A 19,180-nucleotide genomic window follows, 5' to 3' on the forward strand; every position below is an offset into this window, starting at 1 on the left:
GTGGAACTCAACTCCAACAAAAACGTTCGACCCCACACAAAAGCATGGAAATTAAACAACCTTCTGTTGAATGACAGTTGGGTGCAGGAAGAAATAAAACAGGAAATCATTAACTTCGTTGAACATAACAACAATGAAGACACAAGCTACCAAAACCTGTGGGATACTGCAAAAGCAGTTTTGAGAGGAAAATTTATCCCTTTAGATGCCTACATTCGAAAAACAGAAAGAGAGCACATCAACAAACTCACAAGCCATCTTATGGAATTGGAAGAAGAAGAACAATCTAAGCCTAAACTCAGTAGAAGAAAAAAAATATCCAAAATCAAATCAGAGATCAATGAAATTGAAAACAAAAGAATCATTCAGAAAATTAATGAAACAAGAGGTTGGTTTTTTGAAAAAATAAATAAAATAGATAAACCATAGGCCAGACTAACAAGAAATAGAAAAGTAAAATCTCTAGTAACCTCAATCAGAAATGATAAAGGGGAAATAACAACTGATCCCACAGGCAAGAGATCATCTCTGAATACTACCAGAAACTCTATGCCCAGAAATTTGGGAAAGAAATGGATCAATATTTGGAATCACACCCTCTCCCTAGACTCAGCCAGGAAGAAATAGAGCTCCTGAACAGACCAATTTCAAGCACTGAGATTAAGGAAACAATAAAAAAGCTTCCAACAAAAATATTTCCTGGTCCGGATAGCTTCACAGGAAAGACCTTATTCCTGTATTGCAGAAATTATTCAAAAACATTGAGGAAGAAGGAATCTTCCCCAATATACTCTATGAAGCAAACATCACCCTGATACCAAAACCAGGAAAAGACCCAACCAAAAAGCAGAATTTCAGACCAATCTCACTCATGAATATAGATGCAAAAATTCTCAACAAAATCCTAGTCAATATATTACAGCTTATCATCAAAAAAGTCATACATCATGATCAAGTAGGTTTCATCCCAGGGATGCAGGCTGGTTTAACATACGCAAGTCCATAAACGTTATCTACCATATTAACAGAGGCAAAAATAAAGATCATATGATCCTCTCAATAGATGCAGAAAAAGCATTTGATAAAATCCAGCATCCTTTTCTAATTAGAACACTGAAGAGTATAGGCATAGGTGGCACATTTCTAAAACTGATCGAAGCTATCTATGACAAACCCACAGCTAATATTTTACTGAATGGAGTAAAACTCAAAGCTTTTCCTCTTAGAACTGGAACCAGACAAAGTTGTCCTCTTTCACCTTTACTATTCAACATAGTGCTGGAAGTTCTAGCCAATACAATTAGGCAAGACAAGGAAATCAAGGGAATCCAAATGGGAGCAGAGGAGGTCAAACTCTCCCTTTCTGCTGACGACATGATCTTATACTAAGAGAATCCCAAAGACTCAACCACAAGACTCCTAGAAGTCATCAAAAAATACAGTAATGTTTCAGGATATAAATCAATGTCCACAAGTCAGTAGCCTTTGTATACACCAATAACAGTCAAGATGAGAAGCTAATTAAGGACACAACTCCCTTTGCCATAGTTTCAAAGAAAATGAAATACCTAGGAATATACCTAACAAAGGAGGTGAAGGACCTCTATAAAGAAAATTATGAAATCCTCAGAAAGGAAATAGCAGAGGATATTAACAAATGGAAGAACATACCATGCTCATGGATGGGAAGAATCAATATTGTTAAAATGTCTATACTTCCCAAAGCAATCTACCTATTCAATGCCATTCCTATCAAAATACCAACATCGTACTTTCAAGATTTGGAAAAAATGATTCTGCGTTTTGTATGGAACCGGAAAAAAACCTGTATAGCTAAGGCAGTTCTTAGTAAGAAAAATAAAGCTGGGGGCATCAGCATACCAGATTTTAGGCTGTACTACAAAGCCATAGTGGTCAAGACAGCATGGTACTGGCACAAAAATAGAGGCATAGACACTTGGAATCAAATAGAAAACCAGGAAATGAAACTAACATCTTGCAACCACCTAATCTTTGATAAACCAAACAAGAACATACCTTGGGGGAAAGACTCCCTATTCAATAAATGGTTAGGAGAACTGGATATCCACATGTAAAAGACTGAAACTGGACCACACCTTTCCCCACTCACAAAAATTGACTCAAGATGGATAAAGGACTTAAATTTAAGGCATGAAACAATAAATATCCTCAAAGACAGCATAGGAAAAACATTGGAAGATCTTGACCTGGGGAAAGACTTCATGAAGAAGACTGCCATGGCAATTGCAACAACAACAAAATAAACAAATGGGACTTCATTAAACTGAAAAGCTTCTGTACAGCTAAGGAGACAACAACCAAAGCAAATAGACTATTTACACAATGGGAAAAGATATTTGCATATTTTGAATCAGACAAAAGCTTGATAACTAGGATCTATAGAGAACTCAAATTAATCCACATGAAAAAAGCCAACAATCCCATATATCAATGGGCAAGAGACATGAATAGAACCTTCTCTAAAGAAGACAAGATGAATGGCTAACAAACATATGAAAAAATGTTCATCATCCCTATCTATTAGAGAAATGCAAATCAAAACCAGCCTGAGGTACCATCTAACCACAGCGAGAATGGCCCACATCACAAAATCTCAAAACTGCAGATGCTGGCGTGGATGTGGAGAGAAGGGAACACTTTTACACTGCTGGTGGGACTGCAAACTAGTACAACCTTTCTGGAAGGAAGTATGGAGAAACCTCAAAGCACACAAGCTAGACCTCCCATTTGATCTGGCAACCCCATTACTGGGCATCTACCCAGAGGAAAAAATCCTTTTATCATAAGGACACTTGTACTAGACTGTTTATTGCAGCTCAATTTACAATCGCCAAAATGTGGAAACAGCCTAAATGCCCACCGACCCAGGAATGGATTAACAAGCTGTGGTATATGTACACCATGGAATACTATTCAGCTATTAAAAAAAATGGAGACTTTCTATCCTTCGTATTAACCTGGATGGAAGTGGAAGACATTATTCTTAGTAAAGCATCACAAGAATGGAGAAGCATGAATCCTATGTACTCAATTTTGATATGAGGACAATTAATGACAATTAAGGTTATGGGGTGGGGGAGGAAAAGCAGAGAGAGGGAAGGAAGGAGGGGGGTGGGGCCTTGGTGTGTGCCACACCTTCTGGGGGCAAGACACGATTGCAAGAGGGACTTTACCTAACAAATGCAATCAGTGTAACCTGGCTTATTGTACCCTCAACGAATCCCCAATAATAAAAAACAAAAAAAAGAAAAATGCACATGGGTATGGAGGGGGCTGAGTCAGCACAAAGTGGGCCTGAGAAGCTAAAAAACCTCTGCCTTCCCTGAGAACTAACTCATGCTGTGTACAGCAATTAAAAACATCAGCTATGGCATTCAATTAATGTTGTGAATTTGAATATTTTTGGGTTCTTTTAGTCTTAGTTATATTTAACTTGTAAATGAGGTTTGGTTTTTTAGTTGTACCAGGCCATGAATAAAACACGTTTAATTTTGGGCTCATGCATTTGTAAGTAACATTCAAATAAAAATAACTTGAGTCAACAGATAGAGTTATCAAGAACGGTCTTCCCTTAAAAGGACAGCATACAGTCCTCAGGTTTGTAGAATATGACCTTTTACATTCCCTCCCACGTTTAGGGGACACATAGCTTCCTGTCACAGGTGGGCTGCATCACAGAGTGCAGTATGTCTCTGAAAGGTGGGAAGTCATGGTAATGGGCAAGGAGCCAAACTAAAGGGGTGGGTGAGGGTACAGGGTCAGAGGATCAACTCTAAAACCTTTATGAAAGTTTCTCTCTTCAAGAACTTGAGGAGCTAAACTGTTCACCTGCTAGTCTCCGACTAGCTTCAACACATGACCAAAATCCCCTCCAGTCACTGCATATTACATTGGTTTTTGCCCCTCTCCATTATCTGGTTGTGACCTTAGATGTTTATCTGAAAAACAGAACCAGCTGGGTGCAGTAGCTGAGTGGTTACCACACCAGCCCCCACATACCAGGGGCTACCAGTTCAAACCTCACCCGGGCCTAATTAACAAAAAAAAAAAAAAAAAGAAAGACAGACAGACAGCACTGGTAAACTTCAGATGCCAGGTCTGACCAGAATTGAGCAAGTGGTCTTTATAGTAACTGACTGATTGCTTTGCAAACTGCCTCTAGAATTTCACTTCTCTTAGAGGACTTTGTCATTAAGAAGAATAGTCACAACTCCTTGAAGAAGAAGACATACCTCTTTCATGGTAGAGTCTCTCATGCATACAATGTGGATAACAACACAGTACCTACCTCTCAGGTTGTAAGAGCGTCAGATGAACTAGGCCACAGGAAAAGGTCAATGGTGTACCTGGCATAAATTAAATGCTTTACAAAAGTGGCCTATCATTTCATCAACAAGCTTTTTAAAAATTACCAGGAGAAAAGATGCAATTATATTTATATTCTATTGCCAAATAATAATGGAAACCTCCATTAATAGTCATACAATCCTAGCTGGGAGACTTTAAAGGGGAAACCAGACCGAGCACCGAGGGCTTTCATACATGTTTAATCTCTGGATAAAGAGAAATTGAGTCCCTTTGACATTTCAGAAGCATGTGAGAATACCAAGGGAAAAATGTGGAATGTAGTTTATAAACCTCTGTAATCCCATAGAATTAGTAGGAGTTCCAAAACATGTTCAGAATTTCCCGATGGGTCTTTTGAAATACGGCCCATGGGCTTTTCTGGGTTTTCTGGGGCAGACACGGGATTCCCAAGAATCAAAGACAGTCTTAAAGAATGAGGGTGAGCAGAGATTGGGGTGAGAGGGGCAGCAGGCATACGCAGGTAGGGCTTCCCCCAGCAGAAAGCAATAAGGGTGAGTTACTGTCAAGTGGAAGGAACCCAGAGACACTGGGTGCTGCGGGATCCTCTGACGTTAAAGCGGAAGCAAGAGAGACAGGGAAGGGCAGCTGGAAGAAGCGAGAGACAGGCCTCGTGAACTACACATGTAGAATCTTTGGAATTCATTCAGAAGCCAAATGGTGGTCCTGATATCTAGTCTGACACACAAAAAATGTTCCCTGGAAGAAAAGTTAGGGTATCACACACACACGCATGTTTCTGTCATCTGGAGTGAAGGAAAGAAGTGAATGGAGCCCGGTGTGGTAGCTCCTATCTGTAATCCTAGCACTCTGGGAGGCTGACCCTAGAGAATCACTTGAGCTCAGGAGTTGGAGACTACCCTGAGCAAAAGCAAGACCCTGTGTCTACAAAAATAGAAAAAATTAGTTGGTGCAGTGGTGCACGCCTGCAGTCTCAGCCTTGGGAGGCTGAGGCAGGAGGATCGCTTGAGCCTACTAGTTTTAGGTTGCTGTGAAAGTTTTAGGTTGCTCCTTTAGCCTAGCTCCTCTAGGCTGAGGCCAGAGCACTCTAGCCTGGGCAAGAGAGTGAGACTCTGTCTCAAAAAAAGCAGGGGGGATGACTTTAGGGGTATTTTTCACAGTCCTACAAAGAGTGCCCCATTTTGCATTTATATTGCTAACTCCTGCTTCCCTATGGGAACATCCTGGGAGCCCTATTCACGTTAGAGCCTTCTTTCTCTCAGTGACAGGTTGATTGCCTTCCTAATATCAGTCTCACACAGGAAGTTCCATCATCATCCTCCTTTGGGGGAAGCTGTTTTTGATTTGGGAAGTGAACTCTTCATTCTGTGGTTTCAGAGCAATAAAAAGGGAAGGCATTTTATATTAAGTGCCTAACCCAGGGAGAAAACTGGTTCCATTTTCACTCTCTTTTAAAACAGGCTTTTAAATTAAATCCTCTTTGGGTTTTCCATTTCCAATTCTGCCAGCAAAGTCATGGGCACCAAAGAGAAACCTAACCTGCATCTCAGACACAATACCCCAAAGCAGGAGAAAGCTAATCTCTTAAAGAAGGGTCTGAAGTTTTATGTTTTTGCCAAGATTAAGAGCACAAGAGTCAGACATTTCACACCTTCTAGCCTTCACATATACACTTCCCTCTGTCTGGAACCCCTCAGGAGCAGATTAAACTCTCCCAGCCTCTTGACTTAACCCAGCTGCAGTTCCCTGTTCTGCCCCACCTGACACATGGTATTTGTTTACAGGTGAGACTTACAGGTAAGAAGGTGTCTTAACTCAGGATGTCATAATGAAATTCCCCAGACTGAGTGGCTGCAAACAGACAGGTATTTTCTCACAGTTCTGGAGGCTGGAAGTTTGAGATCAGGGTGCCCAGCAGGGTCAGGTTTTAAGGAGGGACCCCTTACTGGCCCGGAGAGGGTCACCTTCTTGTGTGCCCACCCGGCAGGAAGAGCACACTTGTGCAAGATATCTGGTGTCCCTTCTAATCTCATCTCTCATGACCTGATGTAAACTTAATCACCTCTCAAAGGTTCCCATCTCCAAATACCATCACATTGGGAGCTAGGGTTTCAATATATTAATTGTGTATACGGGGGTGGGGGGAGATAAACAAGAAAAGAAGAAAAATGGCCACAAATTCTTTGCCTCTTTCCCCGTCATGAGGTTGGGTCTATCTCTCCTTCTGCATCTGAGCTTGGCCATGTAAACTGGCTCTGCCCAGTGAGAGCAGCAAACATTGAGGAACTCTGAAAAGGTGCACTGGGGCTTACTCCCTGTGCCAGGGGTTCCTCTGCCATCATGCGAGTAAAATTCTATGTTCTGTGGTTTTCTTTCATTTCCAGTTTTCTTGCAGGCAGTAAGTTATCGATGACAGCAAAGACTGAGAATTCAGTTTTAAGATCTGAATATGTACGGACCTGTTAGGCAGCTGATGGAGACTCACACTCTGTCAAGTGTGGGGTGACCCGGCATTCAGTGACTCTACTCCATTTGTCTGTTTGTGAGCTTGATTCTATTAAAAAATATTTCACGCCTCCTGAGAAGAAAAATGGCTCTGAGATTCGCAATAGTGAGTTTTTCACTCACCAGTTTACTTCTCACCTTTGGAGAGATTTCAGCCCTCAGACAACAGAAATGTACTGTCTCACGGTTCTAGGGGCTGGAAGTCCAAGATCCAGGTATTCCCCAGGGATGGTTCCTTCTGACCCTGTGAGGGAGACTCTCTGTTCCAGGCCTCACTCCAGCTTCCAGGGGCTACTGGCAATCTTAGGTGTTTTTAGCTTATAGACCCATCACCTTGAACTCTGCCTTCATCTTCACATGGCATCATCCCTGTGTCTGTGTCCGAACTCCCACCTTTCATGAGGACACCAGTCATACTGGGTTTTAGGACCTCATCTCAACCTGATTACCTTTGTAAAGACTCTATTTGCAAATGAGGTCACATTCTGAGGTACTGAGGATTAGGAATTCAACATACCTTTTTTGGAGGTGGTCACAAATCAATCCATCGTGGCCTTTCGTTACCCACCTGCTTACAATTTTCCAATGGTCTTTCATGATTCTTAGGGCAAAACCCAAGCCCCTTCGTGGCCCTCCCCACCCAGGGCCTTCACCCGTGCCGTTCCCTCTGCCAACACCTTCCTCTTCCCATAACTTCTTCTCTTTTTTTTTTGCAGTTTTTGGCCGGGGCCGGGTTTGATCCCATCACCTCTGGTATATGGGGCCAACGCCCTACCCTTTTGAGCCACAGGCACTGCCCCCCATAGCTGCTTCTTTCTCATCCTTAGACTCTGGCCCAAGAGACTGTCCCATCCTTGTTCTCGGCACTGCTCTGCTTCCCGCACAGCCGTTACCATGTGTTTGCAGCTTTCTTAAAAAATTGCCCATCTGCCCCACGAGCCTATACCCCACCAGAGGAGCATAACTGGCAGAGGCAGCATAGAGGGTGGAGGTTACGATCCCAGTGTCACACCGTGCATGTCAGATCCCAGCTCTGTCACGCACGAGTTGTGTCCTTTGGACAAATGCCTGAGGCCTTTCATGCCTCAGTTTCCTCATCTTTAAAGCAGGAATCACACAGCACTACCCCGAAGGGCTGCAAGGCGGATGAGATGAGCCGCTACACACAAAGCCCTGGAATGCTACAGGTCACACAGCCAGAGGTATGCGAGGGCTGGCAGGTGTCAATACAGGAACACGGACCAACAGAGGCTTCTGACTCAGCACAGGGCCTGGCACTACAAATATTTGCTGAATGAACACATTTCTGGTCCCCCGTACGTGTGCTCACGTGGTACTGCAGTTTCAGTGTGTCCCCTCCAAAATTTAGACGTTGGAACTTAATGGCCAATGAGATGGAGTCAGGAGGTGGGGGCTGTATGAGATGATTAGGCCATGAAGGTTCCTCTCTTGCAAATGGGATTAAGACCCTCATAAAAGAGGCCTTGGCGCATCCATCTCTCTAGTGCTTCCCCCTTGTCGGCCCCCCACATGAGGACACAGTCGTAGTCCTCTCCTCCAGAGGACACAGCATCAAGGCGCCACCTTGGAAGCAGAGAACAGCCCTCACCAGATAACCGAACCTCTCAGCACCTTGATCTTGGACTTCCCTGCTTCTAGAAATTCAAGAAAATAAATGTCTGCTCGGTATCAACTACCCACTCTCAGGTATTCTGTTACAGTGGCACAGAGACACATAGCTTCCTTTTATTCCTTAGGCTAATTTATGCCATGAATTCAGTACAGGTCTGGTGTCCTCATCCCTTAAGGAAGTGCTCTGGGGAGCTGGCTGGCCCAGGTTAACCTCATTTATAAGAAAGAATAAAACACGGCCCCTCGTGGCCTCAGCAAGGTGAGACGCTCCTCCCCAAATCCCCACCGTGGGCACCAGAGCAGGGGCTACTGGGCCTCCAGTTTCTGGTCCACCTGGAGACCTTACATGGGTGTCCAGAGCCCTGCCACAGTGAACCAAAAGATCACTGTCCCTGCAGTGTGCCGCCACTCCTGGAGGGCTTGCCTGTACAGTACAGTATGTCATAGAACACTGCAGCTGTGTGTCACCTTCTCGGGAAAGAAGAGTGCAATTAAGCCAAGAAATATCCAGCTGCCCCAGAAGCAGCTCAGTGGCACCAGGGGCCAGGGCGGAGGAGGGATGTGAGCTGCTCCCTGGGGCAAAGCACAGCCCCTGAAGTGTCCAGGCATCCTGGCCCAGGCGCATCTGTCCAGGTGGGCCTCAGGATCCTTCTTAACACAGCCCCCAGGCCTCTCCTCCTTCCAGTCCTGCTGGTGGAGTCACTGCTGCTGGTTCACAGATAGAGACAGAGCAGGTGGCAACAGGGCAGGTGGGATGGGAAGATCCCTTTGTTTTCATCACAGGCCCCAAGCTGAGAAATGGAAGATCTGTGATCACTAAACATCAGTTCTTTTCCCTGGTCAAGCAACTTGGCAGAAGGAATGAGAACAAGTCTGAGCTTCAAACCAACCTTCTGGCAGCCTGTGCTTTTCGGCTCCCTTTGTATTTCTCTAGACAGGAAAACTGATGTGCTCCTATGTCACCGTGAGCTGTTGGGGTCAGAAGTCCCATGCTGCCTTAAGGGGTGCTGTGACACTCATCACGAACCTCTACTCAGCGCCTCCTCCCGGCTCTGAAGCCCCAGGCAGCTCCTTCCCATCTGCAGCTCTAGACTCACAGGACACACCTGCTCCATCAGACCAGGCTGGGAGGGTCCCCTCCACAGGAGGAGTCTCATCACCATGACAACTGAGGACAACACGGACTGTTCAGTCCCCTGGAGGGCGGCACCTCAAGAGCAAACTGTCACCTGCTCTGCAATCACCAAAATTCTTCCCTACAATGATTATGTCTCCTGCCCCCTCCCTGTCAATGGCGTCATAATGCTCCTGGGGATGGAAGGGGTCTTGGTTTTTCAGGCTCCTGCAGCCTTTTGATTTTGGGAGCACAGACTCTCCCTTCCATAGCTTTCCATTTAGCATACCAGCTTCCCCTAACTGGTAAGAAGGTGATTACAACCTCACACATTCACATTCATCCATTCAACAAATATTTACTGAAGGAAGACGATGTGCCAGACACTTGGGAGAATTCTTATGGGTTGGAAGACTCCCAGAAGGATTTCTGCTCACGTATGACTGAACCACAGGTACCAGCTGCCAGGAGGCCTGCGTGGGGAGGGTTCTGAGGCCTGCCTGGACAGAGTTTAAAGAGTTGTGGCTAGTGCTGCCTGTGAACCCTCCAGGCACCCTGCAGAGAAGGCATCCTCCGCTGCTGCAGCTGCGGCTCCAACCCAGCAGGTCCACACCACACACTGTCCTTGTGTAGACTGTGTCCCAGAGCACACCTTCAGAGTGACTAGACAGCCCGGCCCCACTGCCAATGACCCACACGTGCACTTTGGGCCACACTCACCCCTCTTTTCTGCAGGCAACGGACACACCTCACAAGACTGTCCTGAGCATGGAGGGTGACTCCCCAGACCCCCCAGCCCAGGAACAGGAGCTGACCTTGCCTTGTCTCACCCTCTTTCAGCCAGGGACCAGGAGTGCTGGCCCTTTCTGGCAAAGTCCAGGGACTCTGCACCCCTCAGCATCTCATCTGGTCTCTGCTTCTTCCTAATCTCCAGCCACAATGTCCTCAGGTCCTCTCACCTGCAGACCTTTAAGCTGATGCGCATTCCTCTGTTGCTTTCTCGCCAGCTTCAGCCTCTCCCTGACCTTCTAGCTTCTGCTCCCCTAGATGAAAGGCCTGCTCTTCCCTCCTGTCTTTCTTTCCCTCCTCCCTCCTCCCTCCCCCCTTCTTTATCCTCTTTCCCTCCTTCCAGGCTCCCTGCCAGGTGCTACAGAAACACCGGGAACAAGCCAAGTGGCCCCTGCCCCTCAGCTGCAGTCCAGGGGTTTCCAGCAGGTAGACAATGACCACATGGTGAAGGCTGGGAAAGCTGCCCTGGGCACCAGCACCCAGAGAGACAAGAAGGGAAGGAAAGAGAAAGGGTGCAGGACCGGGAAAAGGAATTCCAGGCCGAAGGAACTGTGTGAGCAGGAGCGGGAATATAGTTGGGAAACAGGAGGTGAAGCCGGGTTCACTGAAGAGTGAATGGGGGGCGGGGAGCAGAGAAAGAAGCGGCCCCAGTGAGGCCATGGGGCAGAAAAGCACCTTGCAGGACAGGGTCAGGAGCCGGTACTGCACTGGGGACCCTGAAAGGACATCGCCCTGTTTAAGCCCCAGCTCCACCACTTAGTAGCTCCACAACCTTGGCAATTTTATTGATTTTTCTGATGATGGGTTTCTTCTTTCATAAAACAGGATAACAGGGAGTAATGATTTCATGGGTCATTGTGAAAATGAAGTGACACAGTGTTTGGCAGACACTACACATTCAGCAAACATTAGCTTCTCTGCCAGCCCGAACAAGGCTAGTGCAGTGAAGATGGAGAGAGGCTAAGGGATTCCAGAATGCTCCAGGTCAACACACCCTTCTCCCAGCCCCTCTCATCTCCAGAGTCTACTTTCTTTCTTTACAGGTGGGGTCTCACTCGGTTGCCCAGGCTGGAGTACAGTGGTAGGACTGTGGATCACTGCAGCCTTGAACTCCTGGGCTCAAGCAATCCTCCCATCTCAGCCTTCTATGGGTATGCACCAACACACCTGGCTAACTTTTCTTACTTTTTGTAGAGGTGGGGTCTTACTGTGTTGCCCATGCTGGTCTTGAACTCCTGACCTCAAGTAATCCTCCCGCCTAGGCCTCCCTAAGCACTGGGATTATAGGTGTGAGCCAACATGTGTGTATCTTAACCAGGATCTCATTCTGTCTGTCTTGAGCCCATCTCCCCATGGCAAGGAATTTAGTACTATCCCAGGATCCAGGATTTTCCTGAATGGCTCCTATACTGTCAGCTGTGGTGCCCCTGGATTAAGATTGTAACATGCGGCTGGGCATGGTGGCTTGCGCCTGTAATCCCAGCACTCCGGGAGGCTGAGGCAGGAGGATCGTGTGCGCTCGGGAGTTTGAGATCAGCCTGAGCAAGAGTGAGACCCTGTCTCTACTAAAAAAAAAAAAAAAAAAAAAAGGACTGGGACTGGCATTCCAGGCAAAGGAAATCTCTAGTACAAAACAAAGCCCAGAGGTGACAAGAGGAAAGAGAGAATGATGTGTCTCAAGAACTGCCCACAGCGGGCAGGGACATGTGCATGGAACAGGAGAGGTGGGCAGAGCAAGGCCCACAGGGAGCCTGGGATGGCGGTAGAATGCAGCTTCCCACTGATGGCCGCAGGACGCTGGACGGGAGGGAGGGGCACGAGTGATTCCAAAGCCAAAATGTGAGTTCTGTGAGGGTAGGACTTTGATGGCTTCTCTCCCCAGCACCTCAGTGAATTCTGGCAAAGGCCAAATTCTGAAAGTTTGTGCAGAAAAGACTAGAAAGGTCAGAGCTGGAAAGCCAGACCCCAAAGAGTCCCTGATTACATCCTCCAGACCCTGTCACATAATAGACACTTAGCCAGTGCCCTGGAAAAGAGAAGAGCAGTGTGGACAGCAGGAGAAACATCCACTTTGAGGGGCTCGATGACTCACATGGACCAGACGTCGATTTTGGGACCGTACTTCTTCCTGGCCAGCAGCTCGGGGGCGGCGTAGGCAGGGCTGCCACACTGTGTGCTGAAGGGGTCGGAGTAGCCCAGGATCCCCGCGCAGTTGCTCAAACCAAAGTCTGCAAGGAGAGGAGACAACACAAGCTCCGAATCAGAAAACTGTAGAAATGAAAGAGTCAAAAAGCAAAGTAGAAAAAAGGGGAGGGGGGGGAAGGCAGCGAGAAAGGAAACATTCTCTCAGACTAACACATAATTTAGCATCCAAAGAGCAAACGCAACAGCTGCAAACCATAACCTCTGGATTTGAGTCTCAAGACAACAGAATGTAGGTGGTGGTTCCCTGGCTTAGCTGTGAACATTTTACACCAGGCCTCACTGCAAAAGCTGGCTGGAGCTAACAGTACATTGATCTAAAACCTATTTTCATCAAACCTCATAAATGAGTCATTCAGGGGGAAAAAGGGAGGCTTTGCTTTCTAGGACCAAGGCAGGAAAAGAGAACAAGCAGAGGGGCTCAGAGTTAGCAAATTTCCAAGTGGCCATTCCCTGGCTGCGTGTCTGCGTCACCTTCAGTGACACATGCTCTTGTCATTTACAGTTGACTTCTTCAGAGGAATGTTTTCACTTCATGCAAGTTTTTAAAAAACTTTCCCCCAAAGGTATTCAGCACAATAGAGTGATCTAACAACTCTGAAAACCCTGAAGTGCTGGCTGGGAAGATAACAGGACAGACAGAGTGACTACACGGCACAGCTTTGTTCTTCGATGAGTAAGGCAACCAGAAAGAAGAAAGAAAAGCCCAGAGCATCGAAAGCTACTTTGGGGCTACGATGCCTTTTGTGCTGTGTTTATTTTTGATCTTAAAGATACTGAAACTGACAGGTCATTAGAGAGCTGTTAAGTGTTACGCCCTCATCTGAGATCCTTCCTCAATCTTGGTTGATCTCAGAATTAAGATCACAGTTCATCCTTTGAACTTCAATGTAAATATTATGGTCTCCCCCCTGACCGCCCCCCCCCCAAGAAGTCTCTCAGGCTATAGGGCTCAGGCAGAGATGGGCTCCAAGTCTTGAACAGAACTCTTGTGCCTTCTCAATCAGCAGTATTTATGTCTAGTTTCATGACTGTTTTCCCCTTTCGCTCTAACAGGTCTCCACCTGTAAAGCGCATGACTGTTAAACTTGCTGTAGGAAAGCTCGGGAGGAGAAACACAGTGCAGGCTAAGGCTGGGAGTCTGCGAAGTTACTCATGGATCAAGATGACACAACTGAAAAGGTTTCTAGCAATTGTTGGCTTACACTGTGTCACTGAAACAGCTTTTCTAAAGAGAACCTCACCCAAGCAGAACTCCAAAAACTCTTCACAGCTCTAAATATCATCCAAACTCACCAGCTTAGACGACAACAAGGCCTGGCAAACCAGCCAAAAGGGGAATGTTGCATGTTCAGACGCTTTACTCTGGTTGTTTTCTGATTCCACTTTTCTCTCTTAACCTCCCCTACCCTCTCTGCCTTTGCACCCACCCTCTTCCCACCCCCACTACCTGTCCCATCAGCCCAGCCAGCCACAGCAGACAGCACAATCCCAGGCAAGAGATGCCTCCAGGAGTCAGGGAGGGGCTGGTTCTGAATTGCTAGATCAGGGGAAGAAGGTGGGAAAATGGAAAGGCCAACGTGGAATAAAGATATTTTATTATCTGGGGCAGCATTTTAAGAAAGGCTCAGCTTTATGAACAATGATGTTGGAGGCCCCAATCTCATTGGAGTCCCAGAAAGTGTATCTTTAAGTTTCTGAGATTAGAGAAAGAGTCTCTGTTTCTGCTCTCAGCAGGGTTCCTCATTCTATTCACTTCCTCATCTCCCCACAACGGCCCTCCCATCCCTCCACCTGTCTCTAGAAGGAAGGGCTTGCTGGAAGACGGCAGAGAGGCAAGATAAAAGACCAGCTCTCCTTCTGTGTCCCGGGCAAGTCTGGGAACACAAGGGTATGGCTTTATCTTAAGCACAGTTTCAAGAAGATAAATTAGCAGAGGATTTGGGGAGTGGAGGAACTAGAATCTTCCTTTTAAGTGACCTATGTTGATCTAGCCAAAAGGCCTTCGGTTAAAATATATTGCAGAGAAACAATCAGTTCGTTTCACATTCATAATTGTTAATTACTAAAATTTTACACATCTGCCCATAATTAGAATTGTGAAACTAGAGAGAAGCTCACCTCCCAGCAATGTCACCTGGGTCTACCTCAATTAGATTTGTTAAAGACATCAGCCAATTATCGCTCCATTTTCTGAGAGCTACAAAATGAATCTCAAAAAAGCACCCAAACGAACACTGCTCTGGAATATTCAAGTGCAAAACTGTTCTAAGTTGTGGCTCTTCCATTTTAAGATTATACTAAATTTACCAAACATCAGATTGCTTTTTCTGAAGGAGGAAAAAAAAAAACTTGGTTAAATCAAATCTTACTCTTGGTAATCCTAGTTAATTTGAGATATGGCTTACGTATATTTACTTAAACCAAATTCTTTCAAAGAAAAACTATTAAGAGTTAATGATAATAACTATAATCACCTTTGAAAAAACAACTAGGTAATTCCTTTGAAGAAAAAAGGGTGCAAAGGGCTTTCAAGTTACAAACAGATAGTAGAGACCTTTCTTTGATCCAAATTGCCCAGGGGCAAGAGACTCCACAAGACTGGGCGTTCTTCCTTCCAGCGCCTTCCCTCATAAAGCAAGAAATGCAGACTCTGCTAAACAAAATGCAAGTCCCACTTGCCCTCGGGGGTGATATAATGTCTCTTCCAGAGACAGGTGTGAGTTAGGGCAGGTTTAGTTTAGGCTGATCATGAAAACACTGAGTGCCAACTAAAGAGTACTAAGGGAAATCCAATTATCAGAGCTACCTGTCTAGCAGTTTCAGGAATCCTGGTTTTTGACTGGGCAGAGTTTTGTCCTGGTGACCTGAAATGCCTGCTTAAATGTCCATCCAGAGGCTGCCGGCTGAGAGGTTACTGTGAAAGGCTGGAATAAAATAGTTCCTGGCATCCAAAGAGCAGCCATCACACTGGCTAAGAAGGGAGCTGTGGGCTCTAATTTAGGAATGTAATTTCCTCAGTGACTTGTATAGGTCTCCTCTAAGAGGTTTTATTATTTAGCCAATCTGTGAGCTACTTATAAACATACCCGCTGTTTACAGTGATTGCTTCTTCCAGAATCTACTGAGCAAATGTCTAACCAAGAAAAAGGTCTATGCTTTTCAGCATGGCTTATGCCCCAGGACAGCTCTATAAATGGTCACCCAAGGCTATCACTAGAGGAGGAAGGGGGTCGGGGCAAAGGAAGGAAAGAAACAGATGAGCAATGCCTGCCTGGGAGGTGGCCTGAGAGTGGCGTGACTCACCAGCCTCCATCTACACAATGGCATGGAAATCTGGCCTTCACAGAGCCTGTCTTCTTATAATCTCTGCTGCTATGAGGACAGCTCTGTCACTGTCACCTCCACATCTTCCAAAGACAAGGTACAGGTCTGCTCACCAGGGAACATAAAAAAAAAAAAATCTCTATTCCTCACCCTCCACTGGGAGGCTTCTTTGTTTAACACACTAGATCCCAGAAGTAAGGCCAGACAGACGTTCTGGGAACATTTGTCTTTTTTTTTTTTCTGGCTTCTGTATTTGGCCCTCAGGACAACTAAGATACAACAGTAAAACAATTTTACAAAAAGAAAGCTCTTTGGATTATCCAAGAATCTTCTACAAATAGATTCTCTTAAATGCTTTGGGGAAAAAACTGGTTTCTTACTGATGATCAATCCATCAACCCCTATGGATGGTGTTTAATCACCCAGCTCAGGGGTCCGCTGTTACTGGGGTGGGAGCTAACTGGAAGTCACTTGAAGGATATATTTTGGAGAGTCTTGAGATGATTTCAGTATTTGCCAAACAAAAGTTCTTTCGTAGATACAAAAGTTAAATTCCCAAAATTGTTTTGATCCTTCTCTTTTCCCCTAACATAATGTCTTTTCAAGCCAGTAAGGTAGAGGAAATTACTTACAATGGAGGTGGGAAAAGAAAGAAAAGAGAGAAATAAAAGACAGTGCTGTCTAATATCTGGTTGTAAAAATGATGTCCTGCAATTCTGCCAAGAGCAACCATACAGGCAAAAAACAAAAACAAGAACAACAAAAAAAACAAATTCTTCTAAAGAATGAACATGTGGACCTTGAATTATGAACCAGTTACGACTTCCTCTCTCACGGAGCTTCCTTCCGATTGGTACAGAATCCTAATCTTCCCTTTGCGAGGCCCTCTCAGCTCAGCCACCACTGGCCTAGCATTGTCCCTGTGTTGAGCATCCCCACATTCACTGAAAAATGGAGTGAAGGCTGGGCATGGTGGCTCACACCTGTAATCCTAGCACTCTGGGAGGCCAAGGCAGGAAGATCTCTTGAGCTCAGAAGGTCGACACCACCCTGAGTAAGAGGTAGACCCCTTTTCTACTAAAAATAGAAAAACTAGCCTGGCATGGTGGTAGGAGCCTGTAGTATCAGCTCCTTGGGAAGCTGAGGGAAGAGGATAACTTGAGCCCAAGAGGCTGCTGTAAGCTATGAAGCCACAGTACTTGGGAAATGAAGTGAGACTCTGTCTCAAAAAAAAAAAAAAGAAGTGGCAGTGGTGGCTCATACCTGTAATCCCAACACTCTGAGAGGCCAAGGAAAGGTGGACTGCTTGAGCTCAGGAGTTCTAGACCAGCCTGAGCAACAGAGAGACTCTGTCTTTTAAAAAATAAACAAACAAAATAAATATATATATATATGTTTGTGCATTACAGCAGGCACCTGTCATCCCAGCTACTCAGGATGCTGAGGCAAGAGAGTTGCTTGAGCCCAAGAGCCTGAGGTTGCTGTGAGGCCACAGCATTCCACCAAGGGTGACAAAATGAAACTCTGTCTCAAAAAAAAGAAAGAAAAGAAAGAAGAAAGAAAGAAGGTAGAATAAGACATGGCAAAACAATGGGCAGCATTTCTGTTTGTGGCCAATTTATTTTTCACTATTTTTAAGACATTTTATGATTAATCAAAATAAAAAAAACCTCCATAAAAATTCAGCTCCATCTGAATTTATAGAAAAGCTATAGTTTGAATAATGTGAAGAAACATGTGACCAACAAACATTTATTTTGGGACTGTGAATTTCAATTCATGGTTACATTACAGTATTTTATTTTCCTTATTATGTTTAAATTATTATTAAAATCAATTTTCACTTTGAAAATCATTGTTAAAATGAAAACTTTTATCAGAGGTAAAAGAAGGTGATCGAGAATATTATCTGGGGATTAGATATAGACCATGGATAATTTTCAGAGTTGAGAATTGACAACACAACACTTAAAAGATAATCTTGTTTAAAAGAAAAATTCATACCAATCAGCTTGATATTATTGTCTTCATCTAGCAGCAAATTTTCTATCTTCAAGTCCCTGAAATAAACAAAACCACACAACATTTCAGATAAGCATTTGAAATGGCAGAATAACATTTTGCTTAAGGGAAATGAGTTATTTTCACTTTCAACCAATCCATAAAGCTTTCTGCCGAGACTCACTCAATCAATAAGTAAACATAGATAAGACATGAAATAATTAATCACTGCAGACAATAAAAGCAGAAGGTTTTCAAAGAAGAGAGAGAACAAAGAGGGCAGAAGGATCATAAAAAGTTTCTGAGAAAAGAAAGACCTAAACCGGAAGCTAGAAGTCGAACAGAATGAGGTTAGGAGAGTGTGGAATGTGCCATTCAAGACAGGTGCTGCCCAGGTAGCCCAAGAAATACGAGGGCAGCCATGGGTTTGCAACACTGTAAGCAACATTCGCCAGAGTAAGGAACACATCTGGAATGCAATTAAAACAAACAACAGTAGACAGCTGACTTAATTGATCAGTCCTAAGGACTATATGTTTGGAGCCCAAGTATCATGATGACAAATTGCTAATCTATTTAGCAAGCAGATAATATCATGAACAGAGTAAAAGACTCCAAAGATGTCAGTATCCTGATGCCTACTGTTCCATTGTTAACTTTATGGAACGAAAAGGAATTAAGTTCCAGATGGAACAAAGCATGCTAATCAGGTCAGAGGTGAGGTCACTCATTGTCAGCCAAGTGACGTGACGGGGGGAGGTGGAGGGAGAAATGCACTCAGCCCTGTCCAGTGTGAAATGCCTGTAATACCTGTGCCAGCCACTGCAAGCTCCTTGAGGGCAGAGAGCATGTTGCCTCGCTGACCACTGTACCCCAGTCCCTTGGCACATTCCAGGTACTTGGTAAATACCAATGATTCTAGATTACCAAAGAGATCATTCTGAATTTCAGGGGAAAAAAGTATTTATATGAAGAAAAGGATACATTTGGTCGTCAAAACTACCGAGGTCATCAATGATAAGCTCTGCCCTCTTAAAGTGTAGCCTGCCAACTCAGGCACACCTTGAATATTTATAAGAATATTCTTCTCAGGCGGTGCCTGTGGCTCAAAGGAGTAGGGCGCTGGCCCCATATACCGGAGGTGGTGGGTTCAAACCCAGCCCTAGCCCAAAACTGCAATAAATAAATAAATAAATAAATAAATGGAAGCTTGAGAACATCATTAAAAAAAAAAAAACTCTT

The 19,180-nt window shown here is 44.8% G+C and overlaps 1 protein-coding gene across 2 annotated transcripts in view; it reads right to left on the reverse strand.

Moving 5' to 3' along the window:
- The window catches only part of HUNK (hormonally up-regulated Neu-associated kinase), a 111,622-nt gene that overhangs the window by 35,069 nt on the left and 57,373 nt on the right, over positions 1-19,180 (reverse strand). For both annotated transcript variants that reach the window (XM_053565812.1, XM_053565811.1), the window contains 2 exons: positions 17,942-17,997; positions 12,501-12,636 (listed from right to left, as the gene is read on the reverse strand). In XM_053565812.1, the coding sequence (XP_053421787.1) occupies positions 12,501-12,636; positions 17,942-17,997 (192 nt within the window). The remainder of the gene's footprint in view (positions 1-12,500; positions 12,637-17,941; positions 17,998-19,180) is intronic.

Source organism: Nycticebus coucang, chromosome 16, assembly GCF_027406575.1.
Source record: "Nycticebus coucang isolate mNycCou1 chromosome 16, mNycCou1.pri, whole genome shotgun sequence".
Taxonomy (NCBI): domain Eukaryota; kingdom Metazoa; phylum Chordata; class Mammalia; order Primates; family Lorisidae; genus Nycticebus; species Nycticebus coucang.